Consider the following 24,399-nt stretch of genomic DNA (forward strand, 5'->3'; position numbering starts at 1 on the left):
TCCTAAACCTTACTTTTTACAAGTAGGGGTAAAAAAAAAAAATCCATGTCTAAAATCATGAACTTTCTTGGGGTCAGACACTTATTAAGAAGTAGAGGAAAATATTTAAACCCTAAAATATTTTGCATATCTCTGTTTCCCTTAGCTCCCTCTTATCCAAACACTGAAAGCACAGCATTTCTGTGTTAAAATTTTTAAGAGACATGAGGACAGAGGCTGTCTCTTCTATTTTCTTTGTGAATCCCAATATCCAGAACAGTACTCTGTACATAATGTACACAATGAATGGTACTGAGAGAAAAAAAGAGTACTAAGATGAAAGTTCTTTCTTGGAGAGAGTTGGATTACCTGAGCCAACATATTTGTGAACAGCAGTAGTATCACTTTTTAAAAACCCTTTTTAACTATAAATGTGGAGATAAGTACATATCATAAAATTGTTTAAAGATGCCATGGTGAATAAGGTGATCAATGAACTTTACGAGTTCTTACATTATAAAATCTTACCTCTTCAAAAACAGCAGCTTTATTTACTTTTTCCCTTGCAATGTCACAGATTTTCAAGATTCCCAAAGCAAAAGCTTTCATGGCAGGATCTTCTATGAAGTCTGGATTATGAATGTAAAGGCACGTAAATACTGTCTGTGCCAAGGAATGGCCTTCTAACCACGTTATCTACAAAGAAATGAAGAGTGAAACTGTTCATGCCAACATTATTCAAACGTTAGAGTGCCCCAGATTCAAATATGATTAATCTCAAGATTTAAAGAGGACTAAATGTCAGAAAAGACAAAAGTGGTAGAATTAACTTTTAAGAATCATATACCATAAATATGATTAGCTATCTATCTTTCCATAGATGCAATTCATTTAAAGACTAATGAAATCAGAGTGCCTCCTGCTTTAGCATCAGAAAGCAAGCAAGACCCTAATAACATATAAACTGGGAAAACAAAATTTTAATGCTTCTAGGGTCCTTAGCCATTCACTGAAAGCTTTGTTTATATTCCCACCACCACCACCACTAACCCAACAAAGAACATTGCATCTCACCTAGACTATTTCAAGAAACTATGCAATGGTCTCCCTGGCTCCCATCTCTAATTCAATATCCCCAACCAGAGGGATCTTTCTAAAATACAAAGATAATCATTCAACACTATTTTACTGAATGTCTGCCATATGCTAGGTACCACGTGTTAGAAGCTGGGAATACCAAGAACAGTCAAAATTGAGTAGCTACTACGTTCCATGGACTGTGCAAGTTTTTCTATATTTCTTACCTAATTTTATCCTAACATTTTGAGGAAAGTAGTATTTTCCTCTTTTTACATTTTAGGAAATAGAAAGTTTAAATAATTTGCCCAAGTTTATAGTTATATTTTACACTAAAGCCCAAGAATTCTGCAATAAATCAAGTCACATGCTACTACATTATGAAATGACCTATACACATGAAAATACTATAAAATGTATATTTTGAATTACCAGTATGCAGAAGAGACTTTCCCAACTAAAAACCAAATGCCTAGTAAAGGCCAAACTCTTCAATTTGGTCCCAAGAATCTCACACAATGATTCCTTAACAGTGGCAAAAATCCTTCTTCTTTGCTCCTTCTATTTACCCTTCCCTTTCTCTCTACTATTTTCCACTATTCCTTCATTCTTCCTACCTCCCTCCCTGCCAGACTTTGCCATAGGCAGCTATTCAAGATTCTCCAAACTTAACCCTTTTATATCTCCTTGACTATGAAATATACTCCCACTGCCTGGAACAGAGATATCCCTCCTGTCATATGCCTGTTCTCCTTCACTACCTCATTTGAGTATCGCTTTCTTTCTACAGCCTTTCTTATATACCCCCCAGACATATTTAACTCCTCCGTTCCCACAGCACCATTATAAAAGCATTTACATTTGTCAGAACTGTTTCTTTACATGTCCGCTCTGAGCAATCTCTTCATCTCCCCACTCTATCTCACCAGGATTGTAAATTGCTCAAGGGTAATGTTCTAGTTTGCTAGCTGCCGGAATGCAACACACCAGAGACAGATTGGCTTTTAATAAAAGGGGATTTACTTTGTTAGTTCTTCAGAGGAAAGGCAGCTAACTTTCCAGAGGTTCTTTTTTACGTGGGAAGGCACAGGATGGTCTCTGTTGGTCTTCTCTCCAGGCCCCTGGGTTCCAACAACTTTCCCCGGGGTGACTTCTTTCTGAATCTTCAAAGGCCTGGGCTGAGCTGCAAGTGCTGAGATGAGGAATGCTGAGCTGCTTAGGCTGTGCTACACTGCACGCTCTCATTTAAGCACCAGCCAATTAAGTCAAATGTCACTCATTGCAGCAGACACGCCTCCTAGCTGACTGCAAATGTAATTAACAACAGATGAGGTTCACGTACCATAGGCTTATGGCCACAGCGACAGAACTAGGTATGCTCACCTGGCCAAGATGACAACTGAATCTAACTAACACATGTCCGCCCCTTGTCAACTTGCAACTTCACGTATCACCTTAAACAATATCAAGGTGATCTTCTGGCTGTGGAACTGTGAATCTCAAAACAAATTATCTGATGCCAATATGCAAAGAAGGATAAACACAGGATCCACAGGGAGAAACTGGAAGGAAAACCTGCAGGCAAACACCATTGGATTTCAAAGTCTGAAAGTCATTTATCCTTCGGCTTTAGAAAGTGGCAATCCCACCCTTTCCGAGGGTCTATACAGTGACACGCCTCTTTCCAAATCCACTTCGGGGAACATCGAGGAGACCACCTCTCGGCTCCACTCTCTCTAGGCATCAGGGCCACCCCTGGGCTCTCTGCCATTTCTGGGGCACACGCTCAACCCCTTCATGTGGTGGCAGCCAGGCTCTCCCAGTCCCCCAAGGAGCGTACTCTACCTTCTCCAAGGCCTGAGGCTGCACAACTCTTCCACTGCAACAAGATGAGAAGCTCATCCTCACCCTTCAGGGTAAACTCACCCTCTCCATGTGTATGGGTGGGTCCACTCTCCTGGCCAAGGTTTCTTGGCTTCAGACCCGAGCTTCCATGGTCCTCACTCTGCAAACTCCAATCTCTCCCTATTATGTCCTCCTTTGTCAAGATTGGCAGTGGTTCCATTTACACCAACAGTCTCTTCAAACACTCCAGGACTTCTTCATCAATCTCTTCACAGTTCCTCCAAAGTCTTCCCCTTAGCCATCCAAAACACTGTTCCAACAGATCTGGTATTTGCAAACTGCAGCAGCACCCTAATCTCCAGTACCAAATCTGTTCTAGCTGCCAGAATGCAACACACCAGAGATGGATTGGTTTTTAATAAAAGAGGATTTATTTTGTTAGTTCTTCAGAGGAAAGGCAGCTAACTTTCCCCTGAGGTTCTTTCTTAACGTGGGAAGGCACAGGATGGTCTCTGCTGGCCTTCTCTCCACAAAATACCAAACATGTTGGAATGGCTTTTTAAATGGATAAGGGGAAGATTCTGGAAAAGTTGTGAGAAGCTTGATAGAGAAGACCTAGAATGTTTTGAAGAGAATCTTGGTAGAAATGTGGACTCTAAAGATACTTCTGATGAGGCCTTAGACAGAAATGAGGCACGTGTTATTGCAGACTGGAAGGAAGGCGATCCTTGTTTTAAAATGGCAGATAATCTGGCAAAATTGACTAGTGGCTTTGGCTGGAAGGCAGATTTTAAAAGCCATGAACTTGGATATTTAGCAGAAGAGATTTCCAAATCAAATGTCGAAAATACAGCCTGGTTTCTCTTTACAGCTTATAGTGAAATGTGACAAGAAAGAGATAAGCTGAAAACTGAACTCTTGAGTAAAAAGAAACCAGAAATTGAAGTTCTGAAAAATTCTGGGCCTCCAGGAACGGAGACCCCAGCGAATAGTGCCCCACATGAGGTCTTGGCCAAATGCAGAACCAGTCAGCCATTTCAGAGAAAGCCAGGATTGGACATGGAGTTATCCAGAAAAGATTTGTGGAAACTCCTTATGTCTGATGGGCATGATCCAAGGCTACTGGATAGAAAGCCAACAAGAGTGCTGTGGGACCTGTATAAACAGAGGTGCTGCCAGTCTGGACTGGGGAGTTCAGAGAAGGGACACATTGGAGGAAAAATAACCTCAGAGGCAAAACCATGGAGGCTGAGGTCTGAAGTCAAGAAGTCTCAGGCTAGGAGAGTGGACCCACCCAAGCCCATGGAGAGGGTGAGTTTGCCCCGAAGCAGAGGATGGGCCTTCCACCTCGCTGCAGTGGAAGAGTCATGCCGCCTCAGGCCTTGGAGAGAGTGTAGCACATTCCTTGGGGTTTGGGGAGAGCCTGGCTGCCACCACATGGAGGGGTTAAGCATGTGCCCCGGAGATGGCAGAGAGTCCAGGTACAGCCCCGATGCTTGGAGAGGGTGGAGCCCAGAAAAGGATAGTCTCCCCCAAATCCCCCAAGGTTGCATTTGAAGAGAGGCAGGCCTCTACATAAGCCCTTGGAAGGGGTGGGACTGCTGCTTTCAGAAGCTCTGAGGATAAATGACTCTCAGACTCTGAAATCTAATGGACTTTGCCCTGCAGGTTTTCGAAACTGTATGGGTCGTGTTCCTTCCTCCCTATGGAAGTGCGTATATGTATCCTATGAATGTTCCTCCTTTGTATGTTGGCAACAAATTACTTGTTATGAGTTTTCAAAGGTCCAGAGCAAATGGAGAGAATTTTGCCTTAGGACAGACCATGCCTGTAACTGACTTGATGAGATTTTATACTGTCTCTACTTTGCTTCTTCATTTGTATTGCTACTGAAAGGTTTAAGGTTTCTGATAGTGTTATGAAATTAATGTATTTTGTATATGGGAAAAACATGTCTTTTTAGGGGCCAGAGGGTGGAATGTGCTGGTTTGAAAGGAAGAATGCCCCCTAAGAAAAGCCATGTTTTAATATAAATTCCATTTCATAAAGGTAGAATAATCTCTATTCAATACTGTATGTTTGAAACTGTAATGAGATCATCTCCCTGAATGATGTGATTTAGTCAAGAATGGTTGTTAAACTGGATTAGGGGACAACATGTCTCCACCCATTTGGGTGGGTCTTGATTGGTTTATTGGAGTCCTATAAAAGAGGAAATATTTTGGAGAATGAGAGATTCAGAGAGAGCAGAAAATGCTGCAGCACCACGGAGCAGAGAGCCCACAAGCCAGCGACCTTTGGAGATGAAGAAGGAAAACACCTCCCGGGGAGCTTCATGAAACCGGCAGCCAGGAGAAAAAGTTAGCAGATGATGCTGTATTTGCCATGTGCCCTTTCAGCCAAGAGAGAAGCCCTGACTATGTTCACCATGTGCCTTCTCATTTGAGAGAGAAACCCTGAACTTCATCGGCCTTCTTGAACCAAGGTATCTTACCCTGGATGGATGCCTTTGATTGGACATTTCTATAGACTTGTTTTAATTGGGACATTTTCTTGGCCTTAGAACTGTAAACTAGCAACTCATTAAATTCCTCTTTTAAAAGCTGTTCCATTTCTCGTATATTGCATCCCAGCAGCTAGCAAACCAGAACAGGTAATAAGAAATCTTTAAGGGAAACAGCTTTAGAGGCAGGACCAGGATTGGGATTCTGGCTAAACCCTTTCTAGGACTATAACCCACGGCAATAAAATATTAGATACATAATAGAGATGATCTAAGACCTAAGTGAAAAATATACAAACCCCTAAAAAAGAAATTCACATGCACTGATAATCAGTGATTCTTTACTGACTAAATAAATGAATTAGGTCTTACTATTTCTAAGGATGATAATTTAATGTCAAGTTTTAAAAGAAGTGGTGAGTAAAAAGAAAAAAAGAGTACATACAGAGAATTTTTCTAAAATTAAACAATACTGTCCAGGGAAGACAAATTATCTAGCAATTATTATAACTGAAAATTTATCTTTACAATGGTCAGTTAACCACAATTTAAAATCTCTCCAAAGCCAAAACATAGCTCCCTTCATTTTAATTCCATATATATTACACAGAACCTTTCCATTACAGATGTGTTTCCATGGATACCTTGAGAACAAAAAAGGCAGTTTGGATAATGGCTATACTATCTTCACTGGAGAGAAAATATCCCTTCACCTAGTAAATGAGAACCTAAAACTATCCAGAAAGGGAGATGAAATGTTGCTTCCTTGGCATAACTTGGCCTGCTAATCTTATGTGTCTCTTAGTAGGCCCAGCAGTATTACATGTATTTCATACTTAACAATGATGTGTGTACTTTTAAGTTCAAAGATTCACAGAAGTCACAGTTTTCAATGAACCCAATATTCTTAATTTAACTCTTACCAAACAGCAAAAACAGGTATCCATTATACCTATCAATTCAGGCAAGGTGAGGTCTTTAATTTTAATGGTGCCATCCTAAAAAAAGGAGAAACATGACAATATAAGTGCACATGTTATTTTTACTTTTTTTTTTTGGCTAGGTACCCTTAGCATTTTGGCAATCAAATTAAAAATTTAAAAACAGCAACTCTAAGAAAACCATTAAATCACCAGATAAAATTAAGATACCAAATTAACTACTTCTAAAAACAACATATCTTAGCAGGGATCTTCATAACAATCAAAAAAGCGTCTCTAATTTGAAATAGAATAAAGACCTTTACAAAGAAATGAAGAGGAAAACCAACAAGTATTTAAAAAGCAGTTTAACTCTTTCCTTGCCACTGCCAGGGCACACAGAAGCTCTGGTGTATTCAAGATTCAGCTCTACCCATACCCAGCACCATGGCCAAGGGAGGCACTGCTGACTGAAGTATGATGGATGTTAACATTGCTATACAACAGGTGCTAAAGGACTGCCCTTATCCATGGAGACCTGGCACATGGAATGCATAAAAGTGCCAAAACCTTAGGTAAGTGCCAAGTACATCTTTGTCTGCTGGCATACAAATGTAATGAGCCTATGTATGACAAACTGAACACCAAATCAACCTATTTAAGGTTGACGGCAACGAGAAACTAGGGGAATGGGTAGGCCTCTATAAAATCAACAGAGAAGGAAGACTCCATGGTGGCTGGCTGCTGTTGTGTAGTTCTTAAAGGACTACAGCATAAAATCTCAGGTCAAAGATGTCATCAAAGAATACTTTAAATGCAAGAAATAAATAAAATACTTTGCTCTCAAAAGGTAAAAAGTTTTAGTTCTAAGCATTAATAGATATGAGTCATTTTAATGAACCAAAATTAGTTACCAAAAAGTGAACATTAAAAAAATTATTTCTCTTAAACTGGCTGGCTACATTATTTACAAATTTTGTTTACAATATCCATTTGCTTAGCAAATCTTCTCTCCCTAAAACACACAGAATTAAACTCTGTGGCAGTTAGGAATTTTTAAATCAGTTTTCACTAAGTAAATTTCAGACTCACTACCAGAGTATTTTAGTTAATATATTAATATATAAAATTTAATCCCCAAGCTAATTATCCCACGAGCTGAATATACTTTCAAAATTTAACAAAAAAGGCCCACATAAATGCACAAATTCAGACTATGCTATTAACGAACACCTAAAATGGGTTCCAGATTTCAGCAGAAGGAGGTAGATAATTAAAGGTTATAAGTAATTCTTATCTATAAATCCGGCATGTTTTAAACAAAATTACACTTTAAGCTAATGTATTAAGCTTGACTTTTTTTATTCATCTCATATATATATATATATATATATAAAATACTATACATTTTAATATATACTAGCAAGCAATAAAAGATAACAAAAAGTACAATGGCAATTACCTTGATTGCTTGTTCAAAACTGAGAACTTTTCGATTAACTTGGTTTCCAATCATGCCAGCATCCATCTTGGGATCCATCATTTCAATAGCTGACATGGCTTCAAAAAGACCAAATCTGCACATTAAAAAAAAAAACAAACAGATCCCACAACTTGTTTTTGAACCAGTACACTTACCCAGATTCCCACAATGGTACAAAAATTACTACAGTATTTAATAATGAAAGTATTCTCTGTATCTTGTATTCACAGATTGCTAATACTTATTTCATTTTTTCTATTGATAACACTTTTATGAATACTTGCCACTCAAATTATATTTTACATGCAGTGTGGGGCAGAAAAGAATTACAACAGAAATTGAATTTTTATGCTTCCTTCAAAAAGGCAGTACAGTAGAAATTTTTGAAAAAATAGATCAACAGCTCTATAATGAATTTCACTTTGCATTTCTTAAATAACTAATCAATATTTAAAAAGTCACATTTGGAATAAAAACTGCCAAATGTAACTTTACTTCTTTTCATTTAATTTAATTCTAACAATTCAATAAAACCTGGAACATTATAGCCTATAATGGACTAAGTATGGCAATTCCACAATGAAAAATAAACCAGATAAATGTGAGATGCAATGGTGGACTGACAAGGAAGGTTATCATGACCTGCCTAAAAAAATGGGAGAGGAAGAAGAAAATCCCAAAAGAAAATTTGAGTGGTCAAGCTACTGACTTCACATTTTACTTAAAGCAAATTTTAAAAAAAGGAAAATAAAAAAACTACTTGTAACGCTAAATCATTTTTCTCAGGAAAAAAGCAGCATTTAAGATATTAAAAAGATTTTAAGGAGACAGATGTTTTCCCTGCATTCCTTATGTCTTACTAATTCAATTTAAGTTCCTTTGACAATATGATCATGAGGCTATTGTTGAAGACAATTCACATCTGTAAGTCTGACACAATTCTAATAAAAAACGAAATGGTATTTTTCAGTCTTAAAGTCAACAGAGGAAATGCACAAAAATGGAAGATAAAATTGTCAATAAAAACAGTGGGGATTCATGAGGTTTCAAATGTTACTATAAGGCTATAATAAATGTATAAAGCATTCTAGAATACACAGGTCAATGGGAAAGAACAGAGACTCCAAAACCCACATTTCTGAGGGACTTGTGTGATAAAGTCCAGAAAAAAGTGAATTACTCAATAAAAGTTATAAAGATAAGTGGAACACCATCTGGAAAAAATTAAATCTTTGCTTTACACTGTTTGAAAAAATGAAACCCAGACATAAGTTCTAAACCTAAAACTAAGAACCTCCCCCTAATAATTTACAAAGAAGACAGAAAGGAACTTCCAGGAAAATGGCAGAGTAGAGAATAGGCTGAGTTCACCCCTGCTCTCTGGACAACTAGAGAAATAACAGAAATTTTCAAACAACCAAGACAGCGGTTCCAGGGTATAAGTAACAACAGAGGGATTTCTATGTTTTAGAGGGAGTACCAAGATGAAAAAAGCAGAGAAACAAGGATTAAGAGGACAGGGTGACTTTACAGCTGCACCTGGTAAAGAATGCAATGCGTAGGGCAGAATAGGAGGGTCATACTCCCACACTCCCACTGTTATGCCAACTCCACACAGGAGATCCTGTGCGGAACTTGAAAACCAGAGGACCTGGTATATTTACACACAGATACCTTGCTGCTCAGACCCAGGGCCTACCCCCAATGCCTAGGGCAGGCCGCTGTGGGCTGAGACTGGGGAGCCCTCTACTCAGGAGAAGGGGGAGACAGAGAGCTGAGATGATCTGACAACTTGCCAGTGAAAAGAAACTTCCTTGGTTCCACTGCTTTTAACCCTTTGCAATAGATGCCCAGAGTGCTCACGACATTCACAGGTGGAGAGGAAGAGATGCAGGAGCAAACTAAATCATGCTATTACACCAGGCACTCCCAGGCTGGCTATGGGCAGGGGTAGCTGATATATTCGGTCCCATAGCCCAAGGTCATTCCATGCAAGAGCCAGGGGACCACCAGACCCATTGTGCCCAGAAGTGGATTCACCACTAAGGTGCACACTGCCCAACCCCAGTCCCAGGGTTGGTGGCTTGCAGTCTGCACCAAGACTTATGGCTTAACCGGATTTGCCCCTGTGGGGTCTCAGCCCAGTTAGGTGACCTAGCCAGGGAGCGGCAGGCCTGAGAGAAAGAGGTGGCCCAAGAGCACCCTTTGTTGAGAAGATGGCCAAATAGGTAGTTTAAGTTCAGCCCTGGTCCACGGAAAAACTAGAGAAGGGACAGGAGAGCAACTGAGACAGCAATTAAAGAGTGCAACTGACCTGGGAGAGCCTTCTGCACCACATAGGACGGCCCTGGTTGCAGAAGGTGAGGAACTGCGAAGCAGAAAGCTTGAGCCCAGCGCAGAAGCGTGGAGCCCGCCAGGAACTAGGAAGTAAGCCAGGCCATGTTCCTTGAACACGCTACCCTCACCAGCACAGCCCCGTGACCCGCGACTCACCCACACCCCATACACCCAAACTCCATCACCTGCACCCATTCCCTGTGCTCTAAGCACCCCCGCCCCACCAGCCCTCAGCACGCATACCCGCCCCACACCTCCACCCAAGTGCAGCCCAACCCACCTCTCCTGCAGCCCTCCCGAGTACCACCTTCCCCTCCCTGTTTCCAGCAGGCTGTTGCCAGCACATAAAGGCTACAGGCACCACTCATAGTGTCACACAGCCTCCCCCTGGACCCCCTCAGCTCTTCACATCAGTTTATGGCACTCCTAGATCTGCGCATGCGCAGGGCCTCCAATCGCGTTCTTCAGCTCTGGGAACTTCAGTTTACGACAGTCCTAGAAACGTACGTGCGCACGACCCTCACTCACACCTTTCAGCTCTCAGAAAGTGCTGATCTGCACAACCGGGTCACATCTGCCCCCAACAAACAAAGGCATAACACTGACCTGCTACCACAGCTCTACGCATGCACACAAAGGGCCCCATGTGCTAAACCAGCACACAACATGGTTACGACCCCAGTCCTGTGCACCCGACAGCTACATCCTCCCTGGCCACTAGATGCCCACGATGACAAACATCAGCGTAACATCTCCAACCTGAGCCTATACCTGCTCTGAAACAAATCACTGCACAGATATGCCCCACCCCGTACCTTGCTCTCTGTTAACACTTCCATCCCACAAACACAAGGTCTTAGAATACTAAAAGAAATCAACTTCCAAAGTAAATCAATCAAGATGTGTATATGTGACGAAAATAACAGAAGATCACTAAGCATAACACAAGGTAGACAGATGCAGCCCTGCCTAACGACCAAATTAAAACACCAGAGGAGACACAGATAACTTAAAGGATAAAAAGATAAAGAGGGAAAAGAATATATAGATCTGCCAAATAAAATAAAAAAGATAAAATGGTGGATCCAAGAAACACCTTTTCAGTAATAAATCTGAACGCTAACGGACTAAATTTACCAATTTAAAGATACAAATTGGCAGAATGGATTAAGAAATACAATCCAGCTACATGCTGCTAACAAGAGACTCATCTTAAGACACAAGGATACAAAAATACATTGAGAGTGAAAGGATAGAAAAAGATTTTACACATAACTTATAACCAAAAGAAAGGAGAAATAGCTATATACTAATATTGGACAAAATAGTCTTTAAATGTAAAGATATCATAAGAGACAAAGAAGGACACTGCTGGTCCGAAAGGATGATTGTACCCTAGAAAAACCAGGTTTTAATCTTAATCCCATTTTGTAAAGGCAGACATTTATTCTAATCCCTATTCAGTACTTTTATTAGATTATCTCCCTGGAGATGTAGTTCAATCAAGAGTGGCTATTAAACTGGATTAGGTGGAGATGCGTCTCCACCCATTCCAGGTGGGTCTTGATTAGTTTAGTGGACTCCTACAAAAAGAGGAAACATTTTGGAGAAAGTAGAGAACGCTGCAGCACCACAAAGCAGAGTCCACCAGCCAGTGACTTTTGGAGATGAAAAAGTAAAACGCCCAGGGAGCTAGAGAGAAAGTTAGCAGACGATGCCGTGCTCACCATGTGCCCTTCCAGCCGAGAGAGAAACCCTGACCATGTTTGCCATGTGCCTTTCCACTTGAGAGAGAAACCCCAAACTTCATCAGGCTTCCTGAATCAAGGTATCTTTCCCTGGATGCCTTAGATTAGATATTTCTATAGATTTATTGCCACAGTCTAAAAACTGTTAACTTGCAACTTATTAAATTCCCCTTTTTAAAAGCCTTCCGTTTCTGGTATATTGCATTCTGGCAGTTAGCAAACTAGAACAGACACTATATACTAATTAAAGGGTCAATTCACCAAGAAGATATAATGATCATAAATGTTTATGCTTCCAATCAAGGAGCTCCAAAGTACATGAGACAGACACTGGCAAAACTAAAGGGAGCAACAGATGTTTCAACAATAATAGTAAGAGACTTCAATACATCATTCTCCTCTGTAGACAGAACCACCAGACAGAAGATCAACAAGAAAACAGAGAAGTTAAATAACTTGATAAGTGAACTAGACCTAACAGACATATGTAGGTCATTGCACCCTAAAACACAAGAATATACATTCTTCTCTAGTGTTCATGGAACATTCTCCAGGACAGATCATACGCTGGGGCACAAAACAAGCCTTTATATTAAAAGCATTGAAATTATACAAAGCACTTTCTCTGATCACAATGGGATGAAGGTGAATCTCAATAACCACCAAGGAACAAGAACGTTCACAAATACATGGAGGTAAAATAACACACTTTTAAACAACCAGTGGGTCAAAGAAGAAATTGCTAGAGAAATCAGTAGCTATCTGGAGATGAAAGAAAATGAGAATACGACTTATCAGAACTTAATGGGATGTGGCAACAGCTGTGCTGAGAGGGAAATGTATTGCCCTAAATGTCTATATTAAAAAACAAGAAAGAACAAAAATTGAGGTTAACAGCACACCTGGAGGAACTTGAGAAAGAACAGCAAACAACCCCAAAGCAAATAGAAGGGGAGAAGTTACAAAGATTAAAGCAGAGTTAAATGAATGGGAGAAAGAAAGAACAATAGAAAGAATCAATAAAACCAAAAATTGTTTCTTTGATAAAATCAGTAAAATTGATGGGCCACTAGCAAGACTGACAAAAGAAAAAAAGAGAGAGGATGCGAATAAAGAAAATCAGAAATGACAAAGGGTATATTATGACAGACACTGAAGAAATAAAAGAAATCCTAAGAGGATACTATGAACAGCTATATGCCAACAAACTAGGCAACTCAGACGAAATGCACAAATTCCTGGAAACACACAAACAAGCTACACTGACTCAGGAAGAAATTAAAGATCTCAACAAACCAATCACAAGTAAAAAGAGATTCAAACAATCATCAAACTACAAAGAAAAGTCCAGGGTCAGATGGCTTCATAGGAGAATTTTATCAAATAGTCCAAAAAGAAGCAACACCAATCCTGTTTAAACTTTTCCAAAAAATTGGGGGAAAAGGAAGTCTACCTAACTCATTTTATGAAGCTAATATCATTTTAACACCAAAACCTGGAAAAGATGCTATAAGAAAGGAAAACTACAGGCCAATCTCCCTAACGAACATAGACACAAAAATTCTCAAGAAAATATTAGCAAATCTATTCCAACAACACATTAAAAGAATCATACATCACTGCCAAGTGGGGTTTATACCAGGAATGCAAGGACGGTTCAACACAAGAAAATCAATCAATGTAATACAGCACATTAGCAAATCGAAAGGGAGAAATTTCATGATCATCTCAATTGATGCTGAAAAGGCATTTGACAAAATTCAACATCCTTTTCTGTTATCTAAAGATATGAATGGGCATTCTTTCTGAAGAGCAAATACAGATGGCTAAGAAGCACATGAAAAGATGCTCATTTTCAGTAGCTATAAGGGAAATGCAAATCAAGACTACAATGAGATACCACTCCACACCTGTAAGAATGGCTGTAATTAAATAGGAAACTACAAATGTTGGAGAATATGTAGAGAAATTTGGACACATGGAGAAACTGGGACACTTACACACTATCCATGGTAATGTATAATGGTACAGCTGCTATGGAAGACACTCTGGCAGTTCTTTAGAAAACTAAATATTAGCCCTTTTTTATTTGGGTCGTTTGTTCTTTTGTTGTTGAGTTGTATGATTTCTGTATAGATACGGGATATCAAACCTTTATTTGATATGTGACTCAAATATTTTCTCCCATTGAGTTGGCGCCTTTTTCACGTTTTGACAGTGTTTTGAAGCACAAAAGGATTTGATTTTGAGGAGTTCCCATTCATCTATTTTTTCTTTCATTGCTTGTGTGTTAGGTGTAGTTTAAGAAGCTACCTCCTATTACTAGGTCTTGAAGATGCTCCCTATATTTTCTTCTAGGAGTTTTATGATACCAGCTCCTATGTTTAGGTCTGTGATCCATTTTGAGTTAATGTTTATATGGGGTGTAAGGTAAGAAAGGGTTCTCTTTCATTATTTTGGCGATTGATATCCTCCTGTGCCCCTTTATTGATATCCAGTTCTTCCATGCCCAATTATAGAAAAGACTATTGTGTCCCAGTTTATAGGATTTGGGGGCCTTATCGAAGATCAGTTAACCATAGATTTGGTGGTCTATTTCTGCACTCTCGATTTGATTCCATTGTTCATTACTTCTATCACTGTGCCAATACCATGCTATTTTGACCACTGTGGCTTTATAAGATTTGAAATCAGGAAGTGTTAATCCTCCCACTTTTCTTTTTGGGGCTACTTTCAGCTATTTGAGGTCTCTTTCCCTTCCAAGTGAATTTGGTAACTAGCTTTTCCAAACATTCAAAGTGATGTTGATGTAATTTTGATGGTATATAATTCTTTTAATGTGTTGTTGGATTTGATTTGCTAACAGTTTGAGAATTTTTGCATCTACGTTCATTAGGATGATTGGCCTGTAGTTTTCCTTTCTTATAGTATCTTTACCAGGTTTTGGTGTTAAAATGATATTAGCTTCATAAAATGAGTTAGGTAGACTTCCTTTTTCCCCAATTTTTTTGAAAAGTTTGAGCAGGATTGTTGTTGCTTCTTTTTGGAATACTTGATAAAATTCCCGTGAAGCCATCTGGCCCTGGATTTTTCTTTGTAGAAAGATTTTTGATGACTGTCTGAATCTCTTTTTACTTGTGATTGGTTTGTTGAGATCTTCAATTTCTTCCTGCGTCAGTGTAGCACGTTTGTGTGTTTCTAGGAATTTGCACATTTCATCTAACTTGTCTAGTTTGTTGGCATATAGTTGTTCATAGTATCCTCTTATGATTTCATTTCTTCAGTTCCTCATAATGTACCCTTTGTCATTTCTGATTTTCTTTATTCGCATCCTCTCTCTTCTTTTCTTTGTCAGTCTTGCTAGTCGCCCATCAATTTTACTGATTTTCTCAAAGAAACAATACATGAGGCATGCAATGAGTCATGAATCAACTATAAGGTCAGTATATTGTGCAAAATAAGCCAGAAACCAAAGGACAAGTACTATATGGTCTCTTTTAGAAAATATTTTAAGAAAATTGGGGCCTAGACTGTAAACTCGTACAATAGTCACATTTATTCCTGAGCTTTAAGTGTTATTTCTAAATTCTCAGATGCTGGGCTGTATGTGTATAACCTGGTATTTTCCTGTAACTTTGGGTACCTCTGTGACACCTAAGACTCCCAGAACTGGAGTTCTGCAGCTCTGAAAGTTAGCATAACCAGCCAACATACAATAATTGTTAAAGAAATTGAAAAAGAGATCACGTTTCAATTAGAGATAAGATTGAAGCTGATCTGGTTGGGACTATGGTAAATCAGAATATAGGGTAAAAGATGATACTGTCTGTATTTCAAAACTTCACCTACTATATGAGACCTAAGGAAGACAGGTTTATTTGGTCCCAAACCTAAATTTTCTGTAACACACAGTCTAACTTAACCTGTTTAGCCAGTTCAATTAAACCTAAATAACCTAAACACATGGAGCATAGAATTCGGAATAAGATCTTGCAATTCTATATAGCTTAATGTAATACTCTGATTCATTCCAGAACATGTTGGGCAGATAATTTAAAGGTATTAGCAAAGTCCTTTGAGGGACCAGAGAAAAAATATGCAACTATTAAATTTGTCCACCTGGGAAATTCCTGATACACTCTCAAGCATTAGGGACTCCCATATTAACAGGCCAAGCCCTAGATGTTGAGGCTTGCTCTTACAAACCTTTATCTGTACAGACAAACTTAGCCTACCTATAATAATGGCTAAGAATTACTTCCGGAGAACTTCTTTTGTTGCTTAGATGTGGCCTCTCTCTCTTTAGAGGACCAAATAAACCTCTCTTCTTTAGAGGCCTAAAGAGAGAGAGAGAGGTAATTTTTTACCTCTCTTTAAAGAAAAATCATTACCCTCCCCGCTATGTGAGGGACGATGTCCAGGAATGTAAGTTTCCCTTGCAATGTCGGACATGACTCCCAGGGAAGAACCTGGCCCTGGCTCTGTGGGAGCAACAATGCCTACCTGAACAAAAGGGGGAAAAGAAATTTAACATAATAAGGTATCAGTGAATAACTGATTTCAAATAGAATAGGGGCAGGGGGTGTGTGAAAGGGTAGTTCAGTGGTAGAATTCTCAAACAGAATTGAGAGAGGCTGTTTCAGAGGCTACTCTCATGGAAGCTTCAGTTGGTTACTACTAATTGTCATGGTGTGCCAAGCACCAACAGTATCTCTGTAAACCCTAAAGAATACCAAAGGCTCTATCTGAGACTCTACAAAAGTTTCAATCACTAAGTTTATTTTTCAGAAACCAATAACCTCCAGATGGTTCATAGGCCTGAAACCCAGAATTACCATCTCTCCAATAGCATCAACCACTTGCATTTCCCTGCCTGATAATGTTGACACCCCTTTTCAACATAAAATGTTAGAATGGGCATTGCTCAAATATCCTTCAAGATTGGGAGGATCAAAGAAGGAGGAACTGTATCAGAGAAGATAGGATTTCACAAATGAAAATGACTACTGAATAATTATACTGATATTTCTTTTTAGTCTCCAGTGTCTTAAGAGCAGCTAGAAGGAAACACCTGAAATGGTGGAACTGTAACTCATACATATTTTGAAATTTGTTCTACAGCTACTTGTTAACCAGAAATCTATAATCTCCAGATGATTCCTAGGCCATGTAAGTCCTGAAACCCAGGGGAGCCGGCCTCTCCAAGAACATTAACAAGTTCCATCCCTCTATCTCATATTGTTGACACTCCTTTCCAACATGAAAGAGTTAGAAGGGGCATAGTCCAAACAATCCTAAAGATTGGGAAAAGGATCAAAGGAGGAGGAGTTATAACAGAGAAGATAGGATTTAACAAGTAAATATGATTGCTGAATCAGTATACTGATAGGTCTTTTAGTATCCTGTGTCTTGTAGAGCTAGAAGCAAAAATTTGAAATGATGGAATTGTAACCCCTACTAAAATTTGAAATCCATTCTATACCTACTTCTTAAAATGTTTGAAATTTAGTGTTTGTGTGTGTGTATAAAAACATATTTCACAATAAAAAATGTTAAAGAAAACTACTTGTTAAAATGTACTTTGAAATTTATCATTTTTGTATATATGTTATATTTCAAAATAAAAAAATGTTTTAAAAAAATCCATCGAACTCCATACACTACACACAGCAAATCCTAAATTAAACCAAAGATTACAGTTAGTAGTACAGTTATAAAAATGTGCTATCACCAATTGTAACAAATGTTCCACACTAATGTAAGGTATTCATAATAAGGTACCATATGGGAATCCTGCATTTTATGCATGATTGTTCTGTAAAACTACATCTTTTCTAATAAAGAAAAAAAAAGAAGACAAGTAATCAAAGACATGGATTTAATGAACTCTTAAAAAGAGAAAAGCTACCCAAATTCAAATGTAATCAGGTAATGCAAAACAATCTGATACTTTTTTTTGTGTGTGTGTGTGTGATGAGCAAGGGGAAATTTTTTTTTTAAAATATCTAGTATATTTTCATACACTGTTGGTGGGAATGTAAAAATACATTTTTTTTTTTTTTGAGGAAAATCTGCTGAATCCAGTAAGAAAAGAAAACACTTGGGCCAGTCATTTGATTTCCAGGCTTCTATCCTAGAAAATTATTTGTACGTACTTAAGTACAAAGAGGCTTGAATCAGTTAAATGTCTTCCATTTCCCCATTTGTTCTAGTTTGCTAGCTGCCGGAATGCAATATACCAGAAACAGAACAGCTTTTAAAAAGGGAAATTCAATAAGTTGCTAGTTTACAGTTCTAAGGCCGAGAAAATGTCCCAATTAAAACAAGTCTATAGAAATGTCCAATCTGAGGCATCTAGGGAAAGATACCTTGGTTCAGGAAGGCCGATGAAGTTCAGGGTTTCTCTCTCAGATGGAAGGGCACATGGCAAACACGGCGTCATTCACTAGCTTTCTCTCCTGGCTTTCTGTTTCATGAAGCTCCCCGGGAGGCATCTTCCTTCTTCATCTCCAAAGGTCGCTGGCTGGTGAACTCTGCTTCTTGCAGCTATGTAGTTCTTCTCTGCTCTCTCGGAATCTCTTTCATTCTCCAAAATTTTTCCTCTTTTATAGGGCTCCAGTAAACCAATCAAGACCATCCAAATGGGCAGAGACACGTCATCACCTAATCCAGTTTAATAACCACTCTTGACTAAATCACATCACCTAGGGAGATGATTCTATCACAGTTTCAAACATATAGTACTGAACAGAGACCTCAAACAGCCAAAAACATCTTGAAAATAAGGAAGTTGGAAGATTCACATTTCCAGACTTTAAAACTTATTACAAAGTTACAGTGGTCAAACAGCATGGTACCAGCAGAAGGATAAATACATATACCAATGAAAGGAGTTCAGAAATAGACCCTCACATTTATCGCAAATGATTTTTAATAAGTCTGCCAAATCCACTCAATTAGGAAAGAACAGGCACTTCAACAAATGGTGCCAGAGAACTGGATACGCATATACAACATACACAATAATTAATTCAAAATGGATCAGAGACCTAAGTATAATACCAGGACTATAAAGCTCCTAGAAGAAAACATAAAGAAACATCTTTAGCATCTTGTGTTAGGCAACGGTTTTTTAGACTTTATATCCAAAGTACAAGCTACAAAAGAAAAGGATAGATAAATGGGACCTCATCAAAATTAAAAATATTCGTGTCTCAAAGGACTTCATCATGAAAGTGAAAAGACAACCTACTCAATTGGAAAAAATACTTGGAAACCACATATTTGACATGAGTTTAATATCCAGAATATAAAAAGAAATCCTTAACCCCCACAACAAAGAGACAAACTACTTAAAAAGTGGGCAAAAGACTTTCTCCAAAAAGAATATACAAATGGTCAAAAAGCACATGTAAAGCTATTCAACATCATTAGCCATGAGGGAAATGCAAATCAAAACCACAATGAGATACAATTTCACATCACTAGAATGGCTACTATTAAAAGGATGGGGGTGGGACAAAGTGGCTCAGCAGGCAGAGATTTTGCCTGCTGGAGATTCGGGTTCGATTCCCGGTGCCTGCCCATGCAAAAAAAAAAAAAAAAAAAGCAGGAAAATTACAAGTGCCAGAATGTAAAGAATAGGAATACTTGTAGAAATACTGGTAGAAGAGTATACATGCTAGGAAGAAAAGACAAAACAGGCTAAAGGAGATATGGATCAGGAAGGATACAACAGGTGATCCAGGGGAGCTACTGGCAATTATGTTCCCTGGGCTCAGAGCCCAAAATCTTGGGAAGTTAAGGGGGCTAGAGGTCCATCTAGCTGTCTCTCTCAAGTCTTACTCAACAGCCAGGAACCACTTTTGGGTATTAACCTGTGCTTTGGTCTCACTGTATCTTTTTCATAATAGACTGCCTCATAAAAATGATGATTTATAGTGGTCCCTGGATCGGCAACATCAATATCAACTGGAAACTTGTTAGAAATGCAAAATCTGGAGGCCCCAAACCAGAACTAATAAAAAAGGAATTCTGGTGGAGCCCAGCAATCTGTGTTTTAAAACACCCTCTAAGGTGATTGTGATATACACTAAGGTTTGAGAAGAACTGAATTTCAAGCTCTATAAGTGTCTCTTTCTCCACAAAAGTCCAATTGTATCCACTTACAAATACGAATTTCACATTCCTGATCATATACGCAACTGAGGATAATCTATGCGAGCAAAATATCATCAACCTTATTTTACCTTTCCAGGTATTCTCAATTTACTTGCAAACAGGCATTTAGATACCTACTCTCTCATCAATCAATCACGACATACAACTGGTACCTTTTCTTCAAGAAATTCAACATCTTTACATATACCCTCAAGAAAAAGATCAGAAGTCAGAGTTTCACTAGGTACAGCCATTTAATATAACAACTAGAATTAGCTGCCCCTAAAATAGCTCAACAAGGTTAAAAATAGACTTGTTTTTTATTTTAGTTTTGAAACATAAAACAACAGACTATAAGGAGCACTAATGCAGATGAGAAAAATGTACTGAAAAACTATTACACTATTTTGAAGGATACAAATACTTACAACTTATCGTGAAGCAGTTCTCCCAACTTTAATTCTAAAAGAAACAAAAAGAAAAATCTTCTAAGTACCATATTTATATTCAACTTTTAATTCCAAGAAAAAATATGAACAAAAAAAGGAACACCTGTAAAGTGTGTTCGCATTACTCTAAAATTCATTTTCTAAGAAATGGTTATATTCTTTTTACTCAATAAACAATATACCTTTTACACAGTGAGTAAATTACTAAGAATACCATAAATTAAATGTTTTAGAAATAAAATTTCTAAATAAAAAAATAAAATAAAAATTTGCACGTAACCCAATACAGGCCACAATATTCCAAACACTTACCAACCTTGTTGAAATAAAAAAATCACCAGTAAATTTCCTCCAAACAAACTTTTTCTATAAAACTAACTGCTATTTTGTAAATTGTTTTTAAACCACTTGGTATCAAAACCTAATTCCTTTACTGAGCTATATGTGTAGAACCTGACTGTACCCTAAAACTTCAGGTATTTATGTGATACATGAGACTCAGAATTAGAGCTATGAAGCTATGAAAATCAGCATTACCCCACACAGTACCTGTTTAAAAAGTTAAAAAAGTGATCAGAATTGGACTAGAGATATGAATGAAGCTGATTTGATGAAGACTAAGGCAAATCAGAATACAGGGTAGATGATGATATGGTCCATATTTTACAACCTCAACTTCTGTGTGAGACCAAAGGGAGAGATGTTTATTTAATGCAAAATTTGTATTTTGGATAGCGCATTATCTAATTCAACTTGTATGGTCAATTTATTTGAACACCATAATTACATGTAATCTTGAATGGAGAATGAGATCTTGGTTTTCCCAGGTTAGTGTGATGCCCCGATATCCCCCAGAGTAACTGGGCACAGAATAAAAAGATATTTGAAAGTCCCCTTGGGTGACTGGGAAGAAATGAGGAAATACTAAACTTTCCTATCTAAAGAATTCCTGATAGCCTCACTAACAGTGGAGACAACCAATTCAATAGGCCAAGCCCTCGGTCTTGGGACTTGCCACTCTGAAACTTATTCCTGCAAAAGAGAAGCCAAGCCTATTTATAATTATGCCTAAGAGTCACCCCCAGAGAACCTGTTACACAGATGTGGCCTCTCTCTCTTTCTTTCTCTCTCTCTCTCTCTCTAGGCTACTTTGGCAGGTGAATTCACTGCCCTCCCACCCTTACATAGTACCTGACTCCCAGGGGTGTAAATCTCCCTGGCAAGGTGGGACAAGACTCCCTGGATGAACTGGGACTCTGCATCATGGGATTGAAAAAGCCTTCTTGACCAAAAAGGGGAAGACAGAAATAAGACAAAATAAGTTCCAGTGGCTGAGAGATTTCAGAGTCAAGAGGTTATCCTAGAGATTACTTTTATGCATTATACAGATATCCCTTTTTAGTTTATGGTGTATCCAAATGGCTAGAGGGAAATACCTGAAACTGTTGAACTGTGTTCCAGTAGCCTTGATTCTTGAAGACGACTGTGTAACTATATAGCTTTTACAATGTGACCATGTGATTGTGAAAACCTTATGTCTGATGCTCCTTTTACCCAGGGTATGAATTGATGAGAAAAAAATAAGGACTTAAAACAAATCAATAATAGAAAGGGGATAAAAGGTTAAAAAAAAAATTGGGCAGATGAAAATACTAGTGATCAATGAGCGGTAAGGGGCATAGGATATGTAAGTTTTTTCTTTTTCTGGAGTGATGCAAATGTTCTAAACCTGATCATGATGATAAATACACAACTATATGATGTTATTATGAGCCACTGATTCTACAGTTTGGATGGACTGTACGTGTGTGAAGATATTGCAATAAAAACATTTTTTCTAAAAACCTAATCTCTTTTAGTTCCAAGAACAGGGTCAAAAACATTTTTGAAAATTATATTTTAATTACAATAGAAAACACTTAAGTAAACAACTGATTAAAATAGTGTTCATTCCCTATAAATGGTGTATTGGAGTGGCTAGAAGGAAGTACCTGAAACTGCTGAACTGTGTTCCAGTAGCCTTGGTTCTTAACCTTGGTTATATACAGAATCACCTGGGAGTGCTCTTTAAATGCCAATGTGCAAGCAGATCTCCAAACCAGTTAAGTCTAGGGGTGGGACCTATGCAGTATTGTCAAAGCACTCCAGGTGATTCCAACATGCAGGTAAGGTTGGGAACTACTGCTATCTCATGTAAGCAGTTTAAATACTGACGGTCAAATCTTACAGAACATGTGAGGAAACTGTTTTCAGAACTTTACCCAGCCTTCCTAGCTAAACATAAGTTAAATAATATTTTTTTTAAGTTTCAGATATCAAACCAGATAAATGAGAAACATATATCAATATACTACAATAAAGCATAATAATATATATACTAGTAACCCAGCTACTCTCAGAGTAGTCTGGGAACACAGGAGTCTGCAAGATTAAAATTTATTTTAATTATAATACCAAAACCTTATTTGCCTCTTTCAATGTGTTGACATTTGCAATAATGGTTTAAAAGCAGTGGAGAGAAGAAATAAAAAGCAATAAAAAAAGGGTAAAACTGCTGTGGCTTCACCATTAGTCTAGTCAGTGGCACCAAATTAACCAAAAGTGTATTCTTCATTGCCATACACTTGCAGTAACTTAAACAAATAGAAATTTCAATTTCACTTAAGAATGTCCTTGATGAAGCAGTGAAAATTATTGCACCTCAGGGCCAATACCAGTGTGAAATAAACTATAGCTATTCAGACTTCGGAATGAGACATTTTCTTGAAAATGAATGTGGTAGTTAGGTTCAGGTGTCAATGTGGCCAGGTGAAGGTGCCTAGTTCTGTTGCTGTGGGCATGAGCCAATGGTACTTGAACCTCATCTGTTGCTCATTACGTCTGCAGTCGGCTACAAGGCGTGCCTGCTGCAATGAATGATGTTTGATTTAATTGGCTGGTTTTAAATGAGAGAGTTCAACGTAGCACAGCTCAAGCAGCTCAGCATACCTCATCTCAGCACTCGCAGCTCAGCCCAGGTCTTTGGAAATGCAGAAAGGAATCACCCTGGGGAACGTTGTTGGAACCCAGAGGCCTGGACAGAAGGCCAGCTGAGATTACCCTGTGCTTTCCCACGTAAGAAAAAACCTCAGTTGAAAGTTAGCTGCCTTTCCTCTGAAGAACTAATGAAATAAATCGCCTTTTATTAAAAGCCAATCCATCTCTGATGAGTTGCATTTCAGCAGCTAACAAACTAAAATAATGAATTACCTGAGCTTGTATCAAGAAAAACTGATGGCATTTGTTGCCAATAATAAAATTAGAGCTTTCAAGGGAAAATTAAAATTTTTGAAAACGTATCTGCCATTGTGAAGGTGAGTTTCCCAATAATCGATAATGGTGTGATTTTAACAAATGCACTAACACTGTACAATGAAGTATGTCAACATCTGTAAGTTCTGTCTAATTTACAGAACACCAATATTTTTCAAATTGTCAATCTTATGATGTTACAAAATCAGGAATGCATAAATGATCAACTCAAAGTTCCAGATAAACCAATGGATTCTGATGTAACACAAAGAAAGCTCATCAACTGTGTTTGATTCTACACTGCAATTAACCATTAAGAAAGTTTTGGCGTGGTATCAAAGAAGAATATTTGTAATTATCAAAAGAAAAATCACAATTCTTCAAAAAGGCTATATAAATAGTCCATTTTCCAACTACATACTTAGGGAAGGCAGATTTACTTCACATACTCAACGAAAATAAAGGACAACAGAGTGAGTGCCAAAGCAGAGATAAGAATTCGGCCATCCTTTATTATGCCAGACATTAAAAAGGTTTGCAAAACTGGAGACCCACCCTACTTTTCTCACTGTTATTTTTTGTTTTGGAAAATAAATTTTCATAAAAA

At 38.2% G+C, this 24,399-nt stretch overlaps 1 protein-coding gene and 1 pseudogene across 4 annotated transcripts in view; one reads left to right on the plus strand and one right to left on the minus strand.

Annotated features, from left to right (window-relative positions):
- NAA35 (N-alpha-acetyltransferase 35, NatC auxiliary subunit) overlaps positions 1 to 24,399 on the minus strand; it is a 153,285-nt gene that overhangs the window by 84,604 nt on the left and 44,282 nt on the right. For all 4 annotated transcript variants that reach the window (XM_077148627.1, XM_077148624.1, XM_077148625.1 and 1 more), the window contains exons 3-6: positions 20,481 to 20,514; positions 7,787 to 7,901; positions 6,328 to 6,402; positions 508 to 675 (exon numbers count right to left, since the gene is read on the minus strand). In XM_077148627.1, the coding sequence (XP_077004742.1) occupies positions 508 to 675; positions 6,328 to 6,402; positions 7,787 to 7,901; positions 20,481 to 20,514 (392 nt within the window). The remainder of the gene's footprint in view (positions 1 to 507; positions 676 to 6,327; positions 6,403 to 7,786; positions 7,902 to 20,480; positions 20,515 to 24,399) is intronic.
- On the plus strand, positions 6,772 to 7,151 carry LOC143661784 (small ribosomal subunit protein eS12 pseudogene; annotated as a pseudogene).

Source organism: Tamandua tetradactyla, chromosome 2, assembly GCF_023851605.1.
Source record: "Tamandua tetradactyla isolate mTamTet1 chromosome 2, mTamTet1.pri, whole genome shotgun sequence".
Classification (NCBI taxonomy): domain Eukaryota; kingdom Metazoa; phylum Chordata; class Mammalia; order Pilosa; family Myrmecophagidae; genus Tamandua; species Tamandua tetradactyla.